Below are 22,315 nucleotides of genomic sequence, written 5' to 3'. Positions count from 1 at the left end.
TGAGCTCAGTCCTGTTCCTGTTTCTGTTCGTGTTCCTGTCCTTGCTGCTGTTGGTTATTTTAATTGCCAACCAGCCAGCCAGCTAGCCAGCAGGCCCATTCCCATTTGGTCTTCTAACTCCCAAAGTGGCAGACAAACATTTTGGCCCAAACTGTGTGAAAAATTCCCAAAATAATTTCTGGGTATAGACAACAGCCAAACAAAATATATGTTCTTGCTTACACTTTAAAATGTTTTCCTCTTAAATGTTTAAAAATAAAGCTTACAAAGAGAGATTTCCCTTAAATACAATTTTAAAGAATAATTTGTGATTCAACTTAAAAGAAGACAGTTTTTCGCATATAGATTTCATATTTATGGAATCTTCCATAAGCTGTGTTCCTTTCTTTCATTCGATAATTCAAATTCCAATTAAGCCATGGCTTAATCCACCAGTTCTTAGCCTATTTTCTTCCCAGTGCACATGAAAAGTTAACGAGCTAAAAATATTCAAGAATCCGATTAAATATGAACAAAAGTTGACCGTTTGTTTTGGCTTCAATTGGAAAATGTATTCAGCTTATTTTATATATTGCAAATATTTGGAATCTATTCAGAGCTATGCCCAGTAGCATCTGCATAATACCCGTGTATTAGTGGATTTCGGGGCCATAAAAAGCCGTCGAAACGTGTGCGGGCATAAAAAAAGAGGACGTTGCCACAATATGACAATCCATTGAATGACCATGGATCTGCCTCATATCACAAACAATAAACAGCCGCAAATGCCAACAACAATGGAACATAAAAATGCACAACAAAAAAAAGAAAAAATAAAAAGGAAAACTAAAACAATGCCATGGAAGGAAGGGGAAGGAGCAAGGGGAAGGCAGTCGGAAAATGGAAAAGAGTTGGCCAAAAAATATAAATCGCCTGCCAGCTAAGCAAAATGTCAGAGCCATAAATATCATAAAAAATATATTATCAGGCGACCATGATTTCGGGAATCGGAAGGAGGCAGGCGGACATGGCGTATACGCAATATAAATATGTATATAGGATTTTTGTGAATAAGGATTTTTGAATGTAAGTGTTGGCTAGAAATTGTGTGCTAACAGGGCACTCCAAGGAGGAAACACTTCGGGACTGGTGCGAGGGAAATATTTTAATACGAGCCATAAAATTAGAACAAAATACGCACTAAAGCTAAATTGAAAAGAAAATCGTTATGGTTGACACAAACTGAAGCCCATAACCAAATAGAACCGAACCAGCCAAGAGAGATTCTATTTTTTAGTAGTGAAAAAGGGCAGGGAAAGGAGCAGGAGCAGTGGCAGTAGAAAACCAAAAACGATTCGAGCGCGTTAAGCAAAACGCGTTTTAGTGGCGGGGCCCCGGCCAAAACTGCACACATACATATGTAATCAGAACGCCGGGAAAACTCTGGCAAAAACACATTTTATATGCTTGTTGTTGGCTTGCTAACTTTGGAACAATTTTCGTATTTTTTATGCGAGATTTTCCCCCGCTGCTTTTCGTTCTCTCTTACTTTTTTTCCTCTTCGCTTTCTTTTTTTAATATTTTTTCATACGAGTTAGGGGAAAATAAAAGCAGCAGCAGCAGCGGAGAAAACTTCTTGGGTTTCCAATAATTTGTTGTAGCGAACTTGTTTTGCATGTGTGTGCGTGTGTGTGTGAGTGGGTGGCTAAGGGCTTTGGGTGGGTGTTCTTGTTAGCCGCTCTACATATATCAAACAGCAGCAGCAAAAAACGAGACTGGGAAGGAAAACCCTAACAATACAGCGGTACAAAAAAGGAAAAATCCTAAGCAGTTTCCCAGAAGCAGCAGCAGCAGCAGTTTGTAAAATATATTTTTATTGCTATTGCGGACACACACGCTACACACTATATAGGACACAAACACACACACTATTCACACAGTTTACCAACAACAGGAGCAGGCGACTCCTTTGGCTGGTCGTCGCTTTGCCATTGACTTCTTCTCGCTATTAAAGCGCTAACAAAAACCAACAACAACCACTACGGAAATAGCGAAGCTGTAGCATGCTTTTTGTCATATTTCACTGGCCATTGTAAGAAGCAGCAGAAGCAAAAGCAAAAACAACAGCAGCACCAGCAGCAGGATCAGGACACGCATGTTGCGTACGAGGATGCGAGCACTTCATAAAAAACACTTTCATTACAACTACAAAGGCAACAAGCGTGGAAAGTGTACTGGCACAGTGGAGGATATTGGGAAATATTTAAGAAAATAATCATATTAACTTTTAATAAAATATGTTTTAAGGGTCTTATGTCGGATAGATCAAAATCAGATCAGATAATAAATCACTAACTGACTTCATCCTTTCAGATTTAATCTCGAAATCGGAGGCTTAACCAATATATTCCAAGAATATTATCATATAAGAGTGTTATGTTTAAACTTTGTTAGGTCCGTTTATTAGTTCTCTGTTAGTCTTTGTAGTTCAAATATGTTCATGTACTAGGAACTATAGATAGTAAGGACATATAATTTAACCATTATCTCCAAATACCTGCTCCATGGTGCGTCATCTGTTTGGGTTCGGTTCCGGCTGGACTACTTACTACTTCAGCTGGCATTATTTCATGTGCGAAAGTCGCTGCGTGTTGTGTTTGCTATTAAAAATGTCAGCCACCGAGTGTGTGTGAGTGTGTGTTGTGCTGCTGCAGCTGTAAAACGGACACTCACACACACACACATGTGTGTGGCTGTGAACACGCTTTTAACACCGAAATGAACTTGTACGCCATGTTTATGAGCTGATAAAAAACAGTTGACCAACATTTGTGGAAGTGGAAATTGACTTTAACGGTGGGGAGTACTAAATTAAGGATCTTTTTAGAGGATATGTTTGGAGAGAGCAGTATAATTTCTTAGTTCTGGGCAGGGACTTCCCAGAGGGACTCTCACCTACATCTGACTGATTTGGCCTACTTACAGTCGCCAGTTAACATAGCCTTACAGAGCCATAAAAAGCTCAACAAGGCGTCTGAAAATTTGGCACACATTTTTTTGGACAGATTATTGGTAGGTTTCTCTTAAGAATTTACTCTCTTTCTCTGTTAAGGCAAAAGAGTAAGTTCTGTTGATTACAGAGCTCTGTAAGATGGCATAACAAATTGTTTATTAACCTATTTGGGTTTGTTAATAAATTGTAGGGGGTAGGAATTATAAAATTAACTTGTATATTTAATTCTAAGTTCATTTTTGGGAAGATTTTTTTTAGTGGTAACCAAGTCCTTGCTTTTTGATTGATGGGCATGTGTTCATATCAGTTAACAGGCAACAGGTGGGCTGATGATTGATGTCTGAATGCTGCTGATAAATGATGGATGGCTTTAAGAACGACTTCTCTGTATAGACTTCTAGTTTATAGTCTTTATAACATAAATTATTAGAAGTATCTCTAAAATTTTAAAAGAAAATATAATAAAAAAGGAAACCAAGTAAGTTAACCATACAAGTTTGTATAAATGGTAAAAATATACTTACTTTAATCTTAATAATTACTTATTACTTTCTAAGAACCTCCTTAGAACTTCCTACTTATACAGTAACTTCTTAATCTGCACATTTTAAAACCTGAAGTAAAATTTAGCTCAAGCCTATCAGCTGTTTTTTAGTACAAGCTGCGCCAGAGAAAAATCCCGAGAGCAGTAAATCAAGCCGAGAGAAAGTGAGATTGAGAGAGCCAGAGAAATGCCGCAGGCTAATTTGAAATGTAAACAAGATTAACCGCTGCCATAATCCAACTGCAGGATACATGATGTGTGCTATTTATAGTATTTATTTTTAAAAATATTAAATATTACTAACTAAAATCCATAAATTAAATATTAACTTAGATTATTTCTGGCTCCCAATGAATAGTAACAGTTACTTCGCCCGAAAGCGTGCTATAAAACCATCAAGCCGCGTTAACAGAGCTCTGTTATAGGGCAGCATCCACCACGTCGTGTGGCATCTTCGTGGTAATGTAATCTCTAGATTTTACTCTCGGCAGCATTTCTCTTCGTATCGCTTATTGGGCGGTTGTGAGCGTTTTCCGCTCGGCTTTCATACGAACGGCTCGGCCAGCATCCGTGCCGAGTGGCTGTGTGCTGGACGAGCTTCTCGGTTCCAGCGTGTGTACCATAAAAATCGGTTCAGTGAGAGTTTGCGATCCCGCGGGTACGGTCGGAACTAACGGGACTTTAACGGTGTATCGCGAAACGGTGCGATTTGAATTGTTTTCCGGCCATCTCCAGCCCATGAGAGCTGAGCTGAGCAAAAACCGTGCATCCAAAATCATCAACCAGAATCCAAGAAAAGAAAAACGGGAAATTTGTGTGAAAAGTCAAAGAGTGTGGAAATGAATCCAAAGCCATAAAGTACGATGTGCCCATCTTAGAACCTAGAGAATTCCAAACTTGAAAATAAGTGGAGAAAAGTGCGTTTAAAGTCTCGCGGCGAAAAGGAAAACTCACACAAACACACTCCTCAGCCAACAAGCCGAAACTTGTTCGCAATGTAAGCAGCTGCCAAATGTTGTTCTTGTATTCTAGTTATTGTTCTCGATGTTGACAAGCAATTTGCTGCTGCCGTGACGTTGAATTCGCGAATCAAGGTTCGGCCATTTAAAAAAGATCCGACTCTGATCTGACTGCAATGCCCCCGAAACTTTGCTTTCAATGAAAATCATTTCCACGGCAAGCACAGCCATTGAAAAGCGCACGAAAACCGAGTGGCGTCGTCGTCGTTCTCGTTTGGATTATTTTGCTAGCTTAGTGGGTGTGCTTCTATATCTATATCTATATAGCTGTACATATATATAGTGTGTAGAATGTGTGCATTTTGTAGAGAAGCCGGCAGATAAAACGATTTGCCCGCTCAGCTGCTCGTTTTATCGCTTTTTTTCGGATTTCTTTCATTTTGCTTGCTAAAATAGTTTTTTGTTGTTCCCAGCTAGCAGCTCGTACAAATTGCACGAAAATGGTTATTGTTGAGCATTTTAGTTATTTATAATGTTAGTTTTTCTTGTTATTTTTTTTTTTCCTGTTTGCATGTGCCGACATTTCTCTTTATGTAGTGGCCCTGCAAATGCCATCATATTTCATGGCATTCGCACACATAAGTGCAAAATTGCTGGCCTTTGACGGCCATTAAGGCTCAGTGCAGAAGAGCCAGTGAAATGCGAGCCATAAACTAATAGATAAATATATTAGTGACACTCCCCTCTCCACCCAAGAACATGCATTTATTTGTTTAAATTGCTAAATTGCTGAAGTGTGCGTGTAATGAAATTACACAGATGAATGCCACTTCAAAGCAAGCTGAGTGGAGGCTGCTCTGGTGATGGCCAAATTGAATGTGCACGATAAGCTGCAGGGAAAAACATTGATGGACCTTTACGACTGATTAAGATTAAGATGATGGCGATATCATTCATCTAAGGAGGTGTGAATTTATAGCTCAGATTTGGCTGGCTTCCATTTGACTAACTAAATGGGATAAGTAATCAGATCGAGGGAGATTGAGTTAAACTGGAATTGAGTTGAACTTGATATAAGGAAATGAATGAATGAAATAATTTAATTTCTTAGGACTTTAGTTTGAGAAAACTTTGTTAGTTTTGGAAGTTGTTAGATAGAAGCTAATAAGTTGTTAAATATTTTACTTTTCCTTAATAACTTTTCTAGACTTACACTCTTTCTTCTTTAAGATATCATTTTATTATTAAAAACTCTTAATCATTCTATAATTATAGTTATCTCTTATCTCTCAGTCAGTCATTTATAGTCACAAAATAATATTTATTATTTTCATAAACCAAATCCTCTTTTCTGATAACAATAAATCTTTGTTAAAACGAATTTATCGATTTATTTTCCAGTTGACAAATCTTAGCTTTGATAATTTGCATAAATTTCCTACAAAACACGAATATGCCAAAATGATTTCCAATTATTATTTATACTAAACCTTCCAGTCATTTTCAATAACCTTGTCTTACTTACCACATCCCCTAAGCATATGTGCCAATTCAATAAAAGAGCATTGTTTCAAATTTCGCAACCGAATCGCTGTTGTTCCCATTGTGGTCCATAATCAAACTCATTTATTCGCTGTGCCGAACATTAATTACGAATTCTGACACAAATTCGACAGACCAGCAGGCAAGCTGAGTAGAACAATGAGCAGGCGATTTGGCGACAAAAGCCATTTATAAACGACACACGATACAACATAAACAAAATTATTGGGGCCACTGAGAACAAAGTGCATCAATTCGGAATGGAAATGGAAATGCGAGTAGAAGTGAATTTTAATATGCAATTAATGCTGCGGACAGCTGGAGACCGAGCGTTTATTTGCATATCAAAACGCTCTCGAAGATTGGTGGGTGTGCAGATTGACAAGGCCATTCCTTTCCAAGTGCTAAGAAGTGTGTGTGTTTAATGTTTAATGTTGGAATGCAAACAAGCTGGCAGGCTCACCCAAGTATGCAGCGCACAATTAGCAGGCTAGCAGTATGGGAAACAGCTGTTGGGATGCTGGAGGATGACGATGATGATGATGATGATGATGGCGCCAAGTGTTGAACGCTCTGATTACTGCCCAGTTCTGCCCCACAGCCACAGCCACACACACACACTCGGCCATTAGAATTTTTAGTATTCATAAAATTGCACTTGAACCCTTGCGAAACGAGGCAGCCATGCATGGCTTTTTATAGGCTCACTTAGCGCACATAAACCGCGAGAAAAACAGAAAAAAAGTGGCAGGACCAGGTAGCACATTCAGGAGTATCCTGCTCAAGGGCTCTCCTGATGCACCCACACACTCCCTGCACTTATAGATGCCATAATAATATTGTAACTTTGCACTTCAAATTGCATTTTAATGCAAACACACTTCATTACATTACAGAAAATAAAGGGGGCTGTGGGTCGAAGGCAAACTTGCATGCCGGAAATGGAAAAACGTCGACACACTTTGCTGCAGCTGCAGCCGGAAAACTCACCGCCACTCATACATATACATATAATCGTACATACATACATACATATATAAACCTGCTGGCTTGGCAAGTTTGTAAATTGAAGTGCATGTCGATCGTAGGTGGATGCCTCAATGGCGAAACTGGCACAATGCTCCCTTACACACACACACACACACCTATACGGATATAACCAGAGCCAAACTAACGAACACTCACTCACAGGTACATGCCCATCGAGGTTACGTATACGCAGCGTGTACTCCCTCTAGAACGAACCCTTCACCTTCGGCCCACAGTTTGCATTAGCTAATGTGACTCACATTTTATTGGGAGCGCTTTTTATTGGCTGCACACAAGTTTTTATCCTTGCATAACCCATTCACTAAACTGATTTGCCAAACTTTGGCAAGGCCCTGGGTAAATGGATTTTGAGTGGCTCATATTTAATTTCGAGGCCAACTTGAAATGGTCGGATCTGTGCCAAACATTAAAGCCACTCGATTTGGTATGTAAATTTAATTAACTCCATTCGGCCATTTATTTCACGTTGCGTTTTAATTAAAGCTTTCATTTCTCGATTCAATTTGAGAACCAAATCAAAACTGCATCTCTGCAGAATGTTTTGGTATTTTTCGATTAGATTTTCATTGCTGGGTGTTTGGATATTTTATTTAGCACTCCATGACGTGGTTTTTCGTTATGAAAAGCATTTTAATCTTGGCCCCCATTCGTGCTATATTGACTAACGATTTACAAATATTTTCATTTTATCGGAATGGAAATCCATTTGCAGGCATTCTGCATGCATTGTAAATAAATTTAGACAGATTTATTAACGCCGCTTTAAAAACCCCCAAAAAAAAAAAACAACATGATTAAGTGGCCACTCCACCGCCTGTCAGCTGCGGCTGTGAGGTTACACTAGTCGGTAAAGTTTTATTCACTTTATATTCAGGTCGGTGGCGAAAATAAATATAAACTTTGGGCCTAGGCCGCCGACTGGGTGCTGAAATAAAATTAGTGCAGCCAGCTAAAAGCATTTGGCCCCTGTAATGCCATCGATAAAAATCCAGCTAGAGCTAGTCAATATATCATAAAAGCACGTCGCATCGAAGTCCTGGCTTTGTGGGTGTGCATGTAGGGGTTTTACAGAGGGAAAACAAATATAGAAAAAGATTTTATACGATTTTTATTATATTACACTTTGAAACTTTAAAGTTTCCTTTTGATTTAGTTTTAACTTTTATTTATTAAAGTTTTAAGTAAGATATCTTTTTAATATTATATTAGGTAGGAAGGTATTGTTACCTTATTTATCGTTAGATATATAGTATAAAATTTACTTTGAAGTATTACTCTTTAACTGCTTTTCTTTCAGTGCTTGATATTTGAGCCAGTCTGTGTGTAGTCTAGTAACATGAGCGTGTACAGTTTCCGATTTCCGCTTTCCTGTTTACCGTTTATTGGGTTTTCTCAGCGTAAAAGTAAAAGCACTGCCAGACCGAGACGAAGGAAAAAAAAAACCAGAAATCCGAAGAGAAATTTGCACTCGTTAGCTCTTCAGCGGGAACCGACTTCTGGCAGTGCCATCATCGTCATATTGAACTTTGATGCTGGCACGTTCCTCCGGCTTTTTGTCGGAGTCCCTCTATGCCTTCTGCCTGCTCCTCCTCCGCTTTTGCCCCTCTTAAAGATCTACACGCGCGGATACTTTGGCACATGTTTTGCCCGATTCCCGGCCATTTCCCCATATATAACTCCTGGGAGCTGAGAGCAGGAAGATGGAAGTTGGCATCTTCGTTGTCGTCGTCGTGTGTTGTTAGTCATTTATATGGGCCACATAAATTATAACAAATATGTACGCAGGCGGCATTCGAAATGATTTCTCACTGTTCGCGCGCTCTCTGGGGCTGAGAGTTATAAATAATCTTTAATTAAAAGAGCCTCGCAGCGGAAGACAGAAATATGTTTTAAAATATTGAGGTGTACGTGCTGTCGTGCGGTTGACAAAATGGCTAAATGCGTTGTGATTTGTTGCTGTCCCCCGAAGATACATTTCATTTAGTTTAATTGCTCTTAAAGTTACATCTACGACTGGGCTGCATTTGATTGTGTAATTCGATTTGATTTCGCAACGTGAATTAACAATTGCCGGGGCGCATAAATAACGCTCGTTTACAATTGCCATAAATATTAAAAACAAACAAATTAACCCAATAAAATTTGCAAAAATCACATAAATTACATTTGCATGTCTATATGTATGTCGGTGAGGGCAGCAAGTGCGTGTGTTGGCCAGTCGAAAGTGCAATGAATTTGCTTACAAATTTGCCAAACCAAAAATAAAGGCAATTAAATGAATTTTCAACCGGAGTAACAGCAACAACAGCAAACTGTAATTACCCAAAAAATTGCATGCAAATGTATTTTATTTTGCCTGCCTTTGTTTTGCTTTATTTATTGACATGTCAACAAATTTTGCTGACTCTGCCACTGCACCTCGCACTACCTCTCTCTGTCTGCCTCTCTTCAACTCCCATTCTCTCTCTTTATCTCACTCTTTACAGCATTTGCGAAATAATTTAAATCGAATTCAAGCATAAATAATTCGCGAGAAAGAACCACCAACGAGAAATGCTCGCAGTGCAAAGTGTGAAAGGTTTCTGAGCCGGAAAGTAGGCAACAAAGTACAACCAGGATAAACGGCAACCACAGCCCCTGCCCCACTGCAGTCTCCCTTGTCCGCTGACCTCATCTCACCTGCAGGATCGAGGGCTGGGTCATCATCATGAGCAGGTCCTGCAGCCGCTCGCTCTCCCTGCCGCTCTGCCTGCTCGTCCTGTCCGCTCTCAATGGCCAAGCGGCGGGGGCAACACGCGTCCGCGTCAGCTCCTCGACGACGATGACAAGGAACATCGAGGAGGAGAACGGTGAGTTGGCAGTTTTATTATTAATATTGAAACTATATGTAATATATATATATATGTTTATTTTTATCTGATCTTAAAAATAAGTTATGAGATTCGGGAAACTCCATTTTATCAGCTGATAAAGTTAACTAATTTAGTAGAAGAAATTAATTATGTTTTGTGGGATTTTTTGGTTTTAGAGCAGACACTGTAACCTTTACCGAAATAAACATAATTTCTGCCATAAATTGTATTTCAAAAATCGTAATTATAGCTCTCTATAAAATATACAATTTCAAACACGTGATAAAAAAATAAAAAACAATCTTGGTTATCAATAAATTAACTCCGATCTTTACCATAATTTTAGATATCTGAAATCTAAATTTTTTATTTTATAAATACTAAATATCAGTTTAAAATTTAAAAATAAATTTACAATTTAAATGCAACTTTTGCAACCCTAAGAACAATATTATTTAAAACCGAATGATTACTATGTCACCTCATAACAGTTCACCATTTCAATGGAATACCATTAAAAGGCAATGGGAATTGCAATAAAACCGCTTCGGTGAGAGTTGCTTTGATGGTTTATTTTTAATATATGTAGATTCCGCTGTAACGGCTGTAATAAAAACTATTTCGATTGAACCAAAATTAAATGAACAATTTGCGTTGGCCATATCGAACTGATAATGTGTGTCTCTTTTTCCTTTGTGCTCGAAAGTTAATTTAAAATGAAAAGTTTGCTTTCCATTAGGCTGGTCTATGTGTGTGTGTGTGAGCGAGTGGCTGTATGTGTGAGTGCGTGCTCATGTGTGCGTGGGCCTGACGCAACTTTTATTCGATCAACATAAAGTTTATTGTGTGTAAAGAAAATTGCGTTTGCGTTTGCCTTTGTGGGATGACAAAGCGAGGCTTTTGTCGCTGCATTATTGAGCAAATGAAATTTTCGGTTTTATGCGTGCAAATTATGCCAAATTGTTATGGATTTGAAATTGATTTCGCTGAAAGAGGATACGCGGTTTCACGAAATTCTTCTAATCGAAGCGGTTGGCAGATGTTTTTTTGCCTGAAAACAACAAGAAAAGTCCTACCAGGCCATCACTTTCGTTGGCAAATAATAAAATGTGGCCAATAAATAAGCCCAAGACTTCGATGAAAGCCACAGAAAAGCGAAACAAACTTGACCAACTTTTCGGGCCATCCAAAAAGTTTCGGCCACTAGATTGTACATTAGCATTGGGCCAAGTTCACAGGCCTGTCAGCGGCAAAGAAAGAGCGGACACAGGTCTGAAAGTAGTTATCTATCGGGATTGGCCAGCTCAGTTTCCATCTCAATTAACCCAACGAAACGAGTGGAGGATATCATGCATACGCCATGTGGGCCCATTTCTGAATGTAACTCGAGGGCATGGCCAGACCAACTCCCACAACTCGAAGTCAAAGCCAAAGTCCAAGTCAAACAAACGGACTGCCATTGCAGCGGTTTAACGCCCGAGGTCCTGGGTGCATATTGTTCCACTTGCCAGCTCGGCCTTTTGATGCCAAAGTTTCCGAAAATGGACGCAAATTGCTGGTGTGGTGGTGCATGTTGGCCATGTTGGGTCTTCATAAATTCAGATTTTATATGTTTTCAATTGAATTTCGTTGTTGCGCCAGTCAGCCAGCCATCTACCAGAAACTTTTCACTTTGGCATTTTAATGTTTCCAAGTTAACTTAGCCACACGCCACCACTTCCTCTGGAGTACATACTCCTAGTTCCGGCTAAGCTGGCCGACTAGCAAAAGTATTTATCGCATTTCTATGAAAACAACCTACTCAACATTTTGGCCAGAAACTTGGAAATTATGTTTGGCTTGCCGCTCCGATTTGCCGCTCTTGTTTTTGTTATTTTCTGTTCTTGATGTTCTTGCTGCTTTTTGGGGCAAAAGTTTGTTGTCAGTTGTTGCCGCAGCGTAGCTCTATAAATGCTTATTTAGAGGCATATCTGATGAGTTAAGTTTCGGCCCAGGCACTGTAAACTTCGATTCAGATGTCTATATCTAAGCTGCTGTTTGCCAACTTTCGCAAAGGATTTAACGCCAGATTTACAGGATCTTCAAGGGAGTTTGTATGAATGTATGTTGAGTAACTACTCACTAGAGGAAATGTATGTTTTCATCGAATTTTCTCAGTATTAAGTCTTTGTGAAGTTTCCAATTATGCCTGGCAAATATTCGGAAGAGTTCTTAAAGCTCAGAGCATTGAGTTATGGAAAACTTTTTAAATCTGAATATGTTACTTCTTTCCATTTAAGTTTTATTTTTACTTCTTACATTATATTTTTAAGTTGAATTCTTATTTATTTACTATCATTTACTTCTTTCTTTTCATTTCCTTACAGCCCTTATGTTACTTTTAGCTGGTAAGTTGATAGCCACTTAATTTATTTTCAAACCACCTACTTTAAGCGACCTTTAAGCTAAACAAATATTATTGGTCTTTAAGCCAGGACAACCCAAACAATTTGGCCATCGGATTGACCGGGCATAAACGCAAGGGGCGGTGGCAACAGCTGCTGCCACGCCCACAACATGAATACAAAAACACGAACGTACACAGTTAAAGGCATCAAAGCAGCTAAAAAATCAGCTTTTGTAAGGCGAACCGACCAAGGGAAAAGTCAAGATTCCGAATGGATAGCACTGGGCCAAGAGCATGAGCCAAAAAGTGGGGGCAAAAAAAAAGCCAAAGAAGAAAACAGCAGAGTAGAAAAAAGAAAAATACCTAAACAACTTTCAGCTGGTCAAAAAGTCCTTCACAACGTGTGCGTGTAGTTGACCGAAAAAACTTTCCCTCGAAACTTAGCCCCAGAGACTGAAAATTCCAGTGCAGCAGGAAGCGAGCTGACAGCGCGATGAATGACAAGCAGCGCCAGTTCAGTTCAGTTTGTCAAGAGTTTTCTTTCACTTCTCGATGTTCCCAGCTTCTTTTTGCTCCCTTTGTGGCCACGGCCATGGCGATTGGCTCTGAAGTTTTGGCCAGAAAGTCCTGGCCGCTGGGAGAGTGGCCCACTAATCCGTGGAAGTGTTTCGGCACAGGCAGCGTCAGCGGCAGCGGCTTCAAAGGAAAAGTGACTGTCGCCAATCCTCCGCCTGCCGCCGCCACTCTATTTGTTGTGATTTTTGGTCCTTCTGTTGTCAGGTTTCCTTTGCTAGCTCCTCCCGCTCCATGCTTTTTGTTTGGCCGGGAAACTCGGCCTGTTTGCCTTTGGCCACACATAAATGCGTGGCCATACTTCATTCATTTCATGGCTTGGCAAGGACATTTATCATCTGCCCCTCGAGTGCGTCACAAAAAGGCAGTGGGCTCGGTCCGCCTCCATCTTGTTGATATTTCTATATTCGTGGGAGTTGTTGTGGGTTTGATGGTGGTGGGGCGGGTGATAAAGTAAATACAAAAAATTGCGCAAATTTCACCCAAAATGTTAAATAGAATTCATTTTGCCCCTCCGCTCGCCGTCTTAGACCGCATTTCCCTTGGCTGTTATTCATGGCACTTTTTGCCCTCTTATCGCTCGTGTTATTTTTGTATATGAATTTCTGCGGCTACATTGAATGCCAAGGAGCCAGAGAAAGAGAGAAAGCCAGAGTCAGGGCAATTGCCGGGGCGAAAAAGTGGAAAATTTTAAGCCTACTTGAAATTTATTTGCACTCATTATGGCTGACAGTTCGCAGATATGAAGGCGGTGTGAAAAGACCGAGATAAATTCATTTCGTAGCCTGGCGGCGAGCCATTAAAGAGTTTGCAGTCCTTGTTTGGCTTAGGGGTTAAGCCCATTGAACGGGATCGAGTCGGGCACAGACGGTGAGCCTCCAATGCTATTTTCAATACAAAACCGAATCCCAAACCCGAATCCCGCCAACACGACAGACTCACTAATGAACAAATAAAGCTTAGCGGGCCAAGGAAATAAAACCCAACCACATTAATAAATCACACCGAGAAAGCGAGAACAGAACACAAATAATGCAAATGCCTAGCGACAGACAGAGACACCCAGAGACGAAGGCAGGTCTCTAGAAATGACAAAACAGTTTTCCCCCAACGAATCTCCATGTCTGACTTAAGAGATTTCCACGCAAATTCCTCAGGATGCAGAGGCCAGAATGGAATGGCATTTTCTGTCTCCCGCACCAGATGAGTTTCCCATGTGCTTTTGTGAGAGTCCTCGTCACCAAGTCCTCGTTTTTCCTACTTCCACTGCCAAGTTATGTCTACATTGGTCCTCCTTCCCTCACCAAATAAAATCAACAAGAAAAATCAGACAACTCCGTTTTGGCCCAGTCCAGTTGGCAAGTTTATTGTCGGCAACTGGCAACTATTATGCCATGCTAATCGGCTTAGACCGACTTCGGACCAGGTCTGTGAGGAAGCCAAGGGCTCAGGCAAACAAGCTCGGCCAGCCGCCGAAAGATGTTGCCATGTGGCTAGGCTCCCTGCCTGATTGTTCATTTGCCACACGCGCTATAAACTCTGGCCACAGGGACACAGGGGAAAAATATATATATAAGAATAAAGAAATATCACACGATTTGTAAGCTGACTGTTGGGAAAATATTCGTTTTGTTTAATGTCTAATTATAGGATATGAGCTTAACTCAGAAAAGATTTCAAGATCAGGAACCAGAAAAACATTCCAAGAGGACCTTCTACCTTTACATTCTCCCAATCTGAATTACTCCCCATTTCTCTCTCTAACCCAGAACACATCTAAAGTTTTTTCCTGTGCAAAAACTGAAGCTAAAGATGGAACTCAGTCTGAGAGGATACCTGCAAGCTTTGTCTTTGTGTGCGTTTTCGTCCTCCCAAATTTGCGGCCTGCCCTCATTTGGCTGACAGCTTAAGACGGCAGCCATCGCAGATGGAACCCCAAATTTTAGCCCTCTCCCTTGTGGCAAGGAAAAAATCGTTTTGCCTATGTGGTTGCTTGTGCTTGTGTTTGAGTGTCTGTGTCTGTGTGTGTGCTTTCGTTAGCATTCCGTGTGGAATTTGATACTTGATTATTTGTTGCTGGCCTCAAGCGTGCATAATATATCAAAGTGGCGTCAACGTCAACTGGAGATGTTTTGGCCAGGCCAAAGTCCCTTTCCAGCATTTCGATCCCTTTGCTCGACATGTGTAGACATCATGTGTTGGCAGTCGGGCTGGAATCTTGTTTTTAGTTACAGTTTAGTGTTGGCCGCATAATAAATAAATAAACAGTTGACTCAGACGCTCCTTCCACCTTCAAGTGCTCCTCTGCCCACGGGCTCCTGTCAGCTCCTTCGTGCATGTCCTGCCTCGTTTCGTATGCTAAAGAGCCTGGCGGCGGGCATTTCTCTTTAAGGCATTTAACTTTCTCCCTCCTCTCCCCTCGCCGCTACGAAAAACCAAACCCAAATCAGATTCTCTGCTCATGAAAATTTTCCCGAAAAATGCCAAAGTTTTTCATTAATCTTCGGCAGTTGTTGTCGCTGTTGAGGATTTGCATACTTAAGTTGTCGCTGACTTTATAAACAGGCGCATTTAAAAGCGCTTATTATGCTGGCAAAGAGCAACAGATGAACGCCCTGACCAAAGTTAGTTTCAAAATATGTTTTATGATTATCATAAAGTGGGGAAACTGGCTAACACATTTCCAGGAAATACATTTTAAAGGAATTTTCATAACAAACTGAAAGGCAAAACCAACAAACTTATAGATTGAAATTCCTTTAGCCCCCAAATATTTATGTTACATTTTAAAGCTCAAGAACTATTCAGTTTAAAGAGGAAGAACCCTGCAAAGAGCACACATAACTTCTTATTGATTTCCTTCGTAATCCCTGTGCACTTACACCAGGGATCCAAAGAAATTCCAGACAATTAGTGCCTGAAAATCCCATTCCTGGCTGCACTAATCATAAAGCTTGGATACTAGCCTTTTGCCTGGCACACACTAATATATATATACCAGGAAATAGGAAATAGAGGAATCAGAAGGAAGGAAGACGAGGTATAGGCCTCATGCTGGCTACGAAACTTAAGGGCTTAAGGCTCCAAAGCCACGTGATGCCATGGCAGAGTTCCACAAATGGCAACTGTAACTTGCAGTTGCACATGTCAGGCCTAAAGGACTAAGCCCTGGGCACACAATCACAAGTAGACATCCTTGCACATTCATAACAATTTGTCGGCCAAGAATGTAGCCAAAAATCTCGTACGCTCTCTCAATTGTTATACAACATTTAGGGTCATTTGCATACAAAACCTAAATTAAAATTTGACCGAGCTGAATGGAGTGCAGGCGAGTCGAGTCGGGGATACATGCATCCTTTTGATGTGGCATCAGCAGCAGGCCGTGCCTGCCACATATGTATATGCAAGTGCCCAGCTCTCGCACTGCAATCTCGCATCCTGACATCCTGGCTTCCAGCTTTTCTGGTCACCCCTCCTCTACCTCCTGGCCAGTGGATTATTTAATTCAGCAATCTGCCCGACAGTTGTTGCACTTTTCTAATTAGACGAGCCAACAGTAGGAGCAGCAGCAGGAGGAGTAGCTGACTGGCCAGTCATAACAAAAGTTAATTAAACATGTAATTGTTGGCCAGAGCAGCAGGCAAAGATTTGCCAACGAGTAGATTGGATTTGCCGGGATCGAACGTATAAAAACCTAATGCCACTACGCTACAGGGTATCACACAGTTTGGCATGATTACATTTTCGAGGTTTCTGCGCCACAGGGCAACTTGGCAATTTGATTAAGTTACCGCTGTAGTTTCCCAGTTTTTCAGCTCTCTTTTTTTTTGTCGAATGGCCATTGTTTTGCTGGTCAGAATCGCAACGTGAATTAAAACTGAAAACTGGCCAAAAGACTTGGGCTAATGGCTGCGACTGCGATTTTGATTTCGACTGCGAGTGCGAGTGCGACTAGCTGGGGCTACTACTCGACAGCATAATAAAAATTTTACAATTCAATTTCGCTTTTATTTTGCCAGATATTATGCCCTGGAGCTGCCGCTAGTCCACCCACTTCATATGCTCTCTTTATTTTATTGCTTCAAATTGTTTGTTGCCATTTCGCATTTGTGCCGCCCGGCTGCGCAGGAACATTTAACTTTGTGCAACATGACGATGGCAAGGAAAAACCAGGCAGTACTAGGACCAGAAGCAGGAGCAGGAGCAGGAGCATGGTGGAAAATGAAAACATAGCGTGGGAGCAACTAAAACCAACTATACTTAAAAAACTGAAACTAAAACAACGCGGCGACAGCAGAAAAAAGTTGTCAACTCTCTCTTGTAGAGAAGGGTAGGGTAGGTTGTCGAGAAGTGGGCGTGGCACTTAGCTCCAGTTTCTGTTCACTTTGAGCCACAGAGTCGAAGTAAAGTCAAGTTACGCGTGGAACTCTGGGCCACGGGACACGGCCAAGTAGCTTGGCGCCCAGGACATTCTACAGGATGCACACAGAAAAAAAAGAAAAAATATATATAGAAAAGAAAAAGGATAGAGTACTCCGAAGCGTAGAGTAAAGAGTGGAGAACACCAAAAGCACATTTCAGCTTGAACTCCCACGGAGACCCGGGCCAAATGAAATTGCCAACGTGAAAGTGTAGAAAAATGCAGGCACCGGGAAATGGGATTGAGGTCCTGGCGGGAGTTTGGCCCGAAGGATCGGGGGCTAACAACAGACCGCTCCTGTCGTGCGTCTGCCACCAGTTAAACTGCAAAGTAAACGGACAAAATGTTAAATCAAAGCCAAACAAAAGAGGCGTAACGGCCTTAGCCAGCAACAAGGTGCCGGTGGAGAAGGAGTTTAGACAGGTGGTGGCTCTGGCTTAGCTGGGAATCCATCCCCTGCGCGGGGCGAGGATAAAGTTTTGTTTTGCGTGCACTTTTGATAAGTTGAGTGCGACTTATGGATCCAGCTGTCTCGGGTGATATTTAATCCAATAAATAGATAACAAACAGGGAAGTTTCAAGAGTTATATTGGTTTTTGGTAGATGATTTTCTGATTTATTTATAAAATTGTTTAACACTTCCATGAACCGAATGCTCTTTTTTAAAAATCTTTAAAAATTTCATTGCATATAAAGAGATGGAAATATATGTCACAAATAGCATGGCACTCGCCACATGAATTTTTAAGCGAGGTATTAAGGCTGCTGCGGCATTATTAATGCGGCTTCATTATGAAATTGTGCAACAAATAATAAATCGATTAAGCAAATATTTGCCGGCACTAAAAGTGTGTATTTTTACAAATGTAGCTGTTGGGTTTTTCCCTTTTCTCTGTTTTCATTTGAGTGGCCAAAGGGGTGGCAGCGGAAGGGGGGCTCCAGCCATATGCATTTTCTGTGCGTCATCCATTTTAATATTTCAACAAAACCAGAAATGACGCTGTAAAACCGACGCGGTTATATGTCAAATATTCTGCCCCACGAATGCATATGCATGAATCGAGAGAGAGAGAGAGAGGAGAAGGGTTCTGGTTGGAGTTTTTAAATTTTGCATGTAAATTTCATTGCATACACATGAACATTTATTTTGCTTTATGCCCCAGAAGAGAAGCGAACTGGGAGCGGCTGCTGCTGTCTGCTGCATTTTAATAAATTTATGATTTTATTTTGAATTTTTTCCCATTGCCCAGCTTGCCCAAAATATGTGTCATTCGCCTGACAATTTCCCTTAACCAACAAAAAAATATGTATGTATAAAAAAAGGGAGGAGGAGAGACAAATAGATGGGGAAAATATATATGAAAAAAAAAGGAGAAAGGTCCATATATAACGAAGCATTTTACTTTGTATTTGCCGGATGAGATTTATACATAAATGCGTTTTTGTTTGCCGTCGTCGTTGTTTCACCAAATCGCGTAGAAATTTCATCGCGATGCCCGGGACCGGGCCACATTTCATTGAACGAAATGAAAAAATAATTGAAATATTTGCCAATCAGCAGAGCGAACATCGAGGCGGAGATAAGGCGACGAGCATTTCCCAGGAATTCCCAATTGCTGTCTGCGGCACGTTAATAAGCTCTTTGTTGACACGCACACAAACATCACATCCATTCCGAGTCCCGCATCCTCAGGACTCGAGTCCTTGGATTCCACGTGTGTGTGTGTGTGTGTGTGAGTGAGAGTAACAGGGCGGGGTTTTGTTGTAAGGACCTTGTGTTATCTTCGCCGACATTGTGCTGGCCCTTTCAGCCTGTCATCTGTGGCATGGGTCCTGGCGGGCTGTCGATTATCGAGTCGAGATTATTAACCTGTCAGTTTAGCGCTTTGTCTTGCCATTGCCAATGCCAAGTTGGTCCCTATTCGGCCTCGGAAACATTGACAGCTGCACAGCATTAATGTAAAATATTTGTTTTATTGGGAACAACAATTTTTGTTATTTATTTAAGTACTTACTTTTCTTTTCCCTGGGTTAAAGTTACTTCTAAACTTGTTAAAGTTAAGCAAACTTTTGGGAAATGTTTTTGGGAGTCACATATATAGGCAGAACTTTTAGGTAATGAAGAAGAGTCTCCAATAAGTCTTAATAAACCCTAAAAACCTTTAATATATCATTAAGCTAGTAGAAGTTCAATAACCCTGTGAGAGAGAAGCCAGAACACCGCATTTAAATGTAATTTTTAGACTAGCATTCAGAGAACTATTTAAAAGTATTTGTTTTATTAGTAACAAGGAATTTTTCAACATTTTCTGTAGCTGTTTTTTCTCGTTTTCCCTTCAGAAAATCGCGCTCGCAAAAAGCGTGTTGCGAAACCTCGACATCGCCACTGGCCCATAACAGTAACAGTAACAATGGCCGTAACAACGGCAGCAGTTGCAGCCATAATAGTAACAGTTACAGGGGCACAACTTGTACATTGGTACATTGTAGTCGGGACATGGCGATTGCAATTGCAATTCCCGCACGAGTGCGGCTGCTTTTAAATTTTAATTAACTCTGAGAGAGAGTAGGAGAGAGAGCAAAAAGTGGCAAAAACAAATCGAGAAGGCCCGCTGCCATGGCCATGGCAAAGTCGTGCAGAAAAAGTTATTATTTATTTCATGTTATTTTGTACTGTTTCAACGCGCCATAAACGACCGTCCGGCTGAGGCCACTGACTTGGCCAAAAAAGGCGGCGGAGGAGCAGTGGAGTGGCTGGGTTCTGGATGTTACTCGTACTGGATGTTGGATGGACTGCAGCTAGGCTGGTGGCCATTGCCATGTTCATTTATTTATGAGCATTTTACACAGCCAGTGCACAGACATACAAACACACAGAGGCATCAGGCATCAGGCACCAGGCACCAGCACTAGCACACATGCATACGCTTTGAGAAAGCTCGTCTGGAAATTATGTAAATTTTTCAGTTATTTTTCGTAAATTCTTGCTGCCGGACCTGGGAACGGTTTGGTTTAGGTTCCATCTCGTTGCCCATGTCCAGCATGTCCTGAAGAGTACACATCCTTTGGCTCTCCCTTTGCTCCCTCTGTCCCATTGTCGTGGCGGGGTTCAAAAGTTCAACTGCTGTTTCGTAGGTGGCCCTTGTCAACGCAGCTTTTGTGTCTCTGCCTAGAATATATAACCCATTTTTGGCTTTTCACGACAACAGGCCAGGCGGCAGCAGCAACAACAAATTGTCGTAGTCCTGCTGCGGTCTGAGCACCATCCTACCCCACCACCTGCCACCCACTACCCACATTGTTGTTCAGGCAAGCGAATCCCGACAAGAGTTGACTCAAATTGCATTTGGTGTCCGGCCTTCAACGGGACCCTTGGAAACTCTCCATATATATATCCTTTACCCTATATATCTGCAGCACTCAAGTTGAATTTTCTTTTTGGGTAGGTAAATTTTTGTTCCATAACCATATTTACCTTTGAAATATGAGCCGCCAAATGTGTGCTTGACAAATGTGAAAAATGATTGAATATCTTCCGTTTTGTAATTTGAATGGAGGCGGAAACAGATGAGACAGGCTTCCCCTTTATTCCCCTTTCTTCAGCTTTAACCTTTGGTAAATACCCATGTCAAAAGCACCCACTCCCATTCTCCCGAGTTGGCCATTTAATTTGCCTGACTTATTGTCTGGCAATCAAAAATAAATTTCGTTAAATCGAAATTAGAAGCACAAAGGCCATTAATCTTCGGCGCCCGACCCGCGTCCATTATCAGTGCTTAAACAGAAGGCCATGGCCGGGAGTTTGTAAGGAGCTAATCTGGCAAATGCAATCTACGCACGCATACACACACATGTCCATCTGTGTGGGTATTAGCAAGCAAACACACACGCACACAGCACTCACACACCGCCACGAATTATTTATTTTAAATTGCAAAATTGTCTGTGGCCAAATCGGTTTTCATATGCCAGCCCTCAGCCCCCCCCCTTGCATTTATTGCTATTGTTTCTAGCCTTTTATTTATTTTTTCAACTAGGCAATAATAACAACAAACAGAGTTGTCGTTTATGGCCGTTTATGTGACTTTATTTACGGTCTTGTTGTCTGCCGCTCTTTGGTTTTATAATCTCTGCTTTTTTTGTGGCATTTTTAATTTGATATTTATCAATTTTGGTCTCCGTCATCTCTTTTGCTTCTCTTTGTGGAAATTCTTGCTTGGCTTTTGGGGCCCACACATAAGTATGCTTGGCTGTCTCGGATCTTTCAATGCCAATTCCATTAATCTCTTGGCTTGTTGACTTGTCTAAGAATGCCTCAAATGTCTCTCAGGACATCAAATGAAAATTAAAGCAGAACGTTGGCAACTCAAAAGTCTCAAAACTTACGGGTTTTTAGGAAATTTGTTATTTAATCATAGCGATTTATAACCAGAAATAAAATCCAAAAAGAAGTTGCTAACAAAAAAGCGAGCTAGCATGAAAACTTCCCTTTTCCTTAGCCCAACCACACGTTAGTTCTCATCTTTAAACGCAATCTGGCATTCGTTCATTGTTTGCCACTAGTTTCGCCCCCAAATGTCATTCAGATTAAATTTGGCGTGAAAGTAGCATTTTAGAATTGTACAAAATACTTAAGACAGAGCGAGGATGGGGATTTTAAGGTCTTGGGTGGAGGATTCCGTGTGTGAGCTCGCGCATAACAACGGGAATGGCTCCAGGAGCGGTTGTGGCTGACATTAAAAGCAAAAGGCGCGAGTGAAGCAACAGTCAGGCTGAGACTGAGACTGAGGCTCAGGACGTGCCATGTGAAGTCCTTCCTTTGGGCATACACAGCCGTACGCCCACATGGATGTTTATGAGAGCCAGCACGTGACGTAAGGAGGAGGAGGAAAAGGGACTCAGAGGAGCTCAGAGAGGCTCAGTGGCGGGTTTTCCTGTCCTTTCCTTTTACAACCTTCCTTTGTAACGTACGCACTTTGCCTTAAACAATTGTT

At 41.1% G+C, this 22,315-nt stretch overlaps 1 protein-coding gene across 6 annotated transcripts in view; it reads left to right on the top strand.

The window, feature by feature from the left end:
• Positions 1-4,194: 4,194 nt before the first annotated feature.
• The window catches only part of LOC108109202 (nephrin), a 56,550-nt gene continuing 38,429 nt past the window's right edge, over positions 4,195-22,315 (top strand). For 4 of the 6 annotated variants that reach the window (XM_017217639.2, XM_017217641.2, XM_017217637.2 and 1 more), the window contains exons 1-3: positions 4,195-4,533; positions 9,574-9,936; positions 12,306-12,326. In XM_017217639.2, the coding sequence (XP_017073128.1) occupies positions 9,795-9,936; positions 12,306-12,326 (163 nt within the window). In that variant the 5' untranslated portion in view covers positions 4,195-4,533; positions 9,574-9,794. Of the gene's footprint in view, positions 4,534-9,285; positions 9,402-9,573; positions 9,937-12,305; positions 12,327-22,315 lie in introns of all 6 variants that reach the window. The other 2 variants (XM_017217638.2, XM_017217640.2) reach the window with 2 other exon arrangements.

This window comes from Drosophila eugracilis, unplaced genomic scaffold, assembly GCF_018153835.1.
Source record: "Drosophila eugracilis isolate 14026-0451.02 unplaced genomic scaffold, ASM1815383v1 contig_1765, whole genome shotgun sequence".
Lineage (NCBI taxonomy): Eukaryota > Metazoa > Arthropoda > Insecta > Diptera > Drosophilidae > Drosophila > Drosophila eugracilis.
The sequence above is the reverse complement of the archived record's forward strand: the minus strand, read 5'-3'. Positions and strand labels throughout refer to the sequence as shown.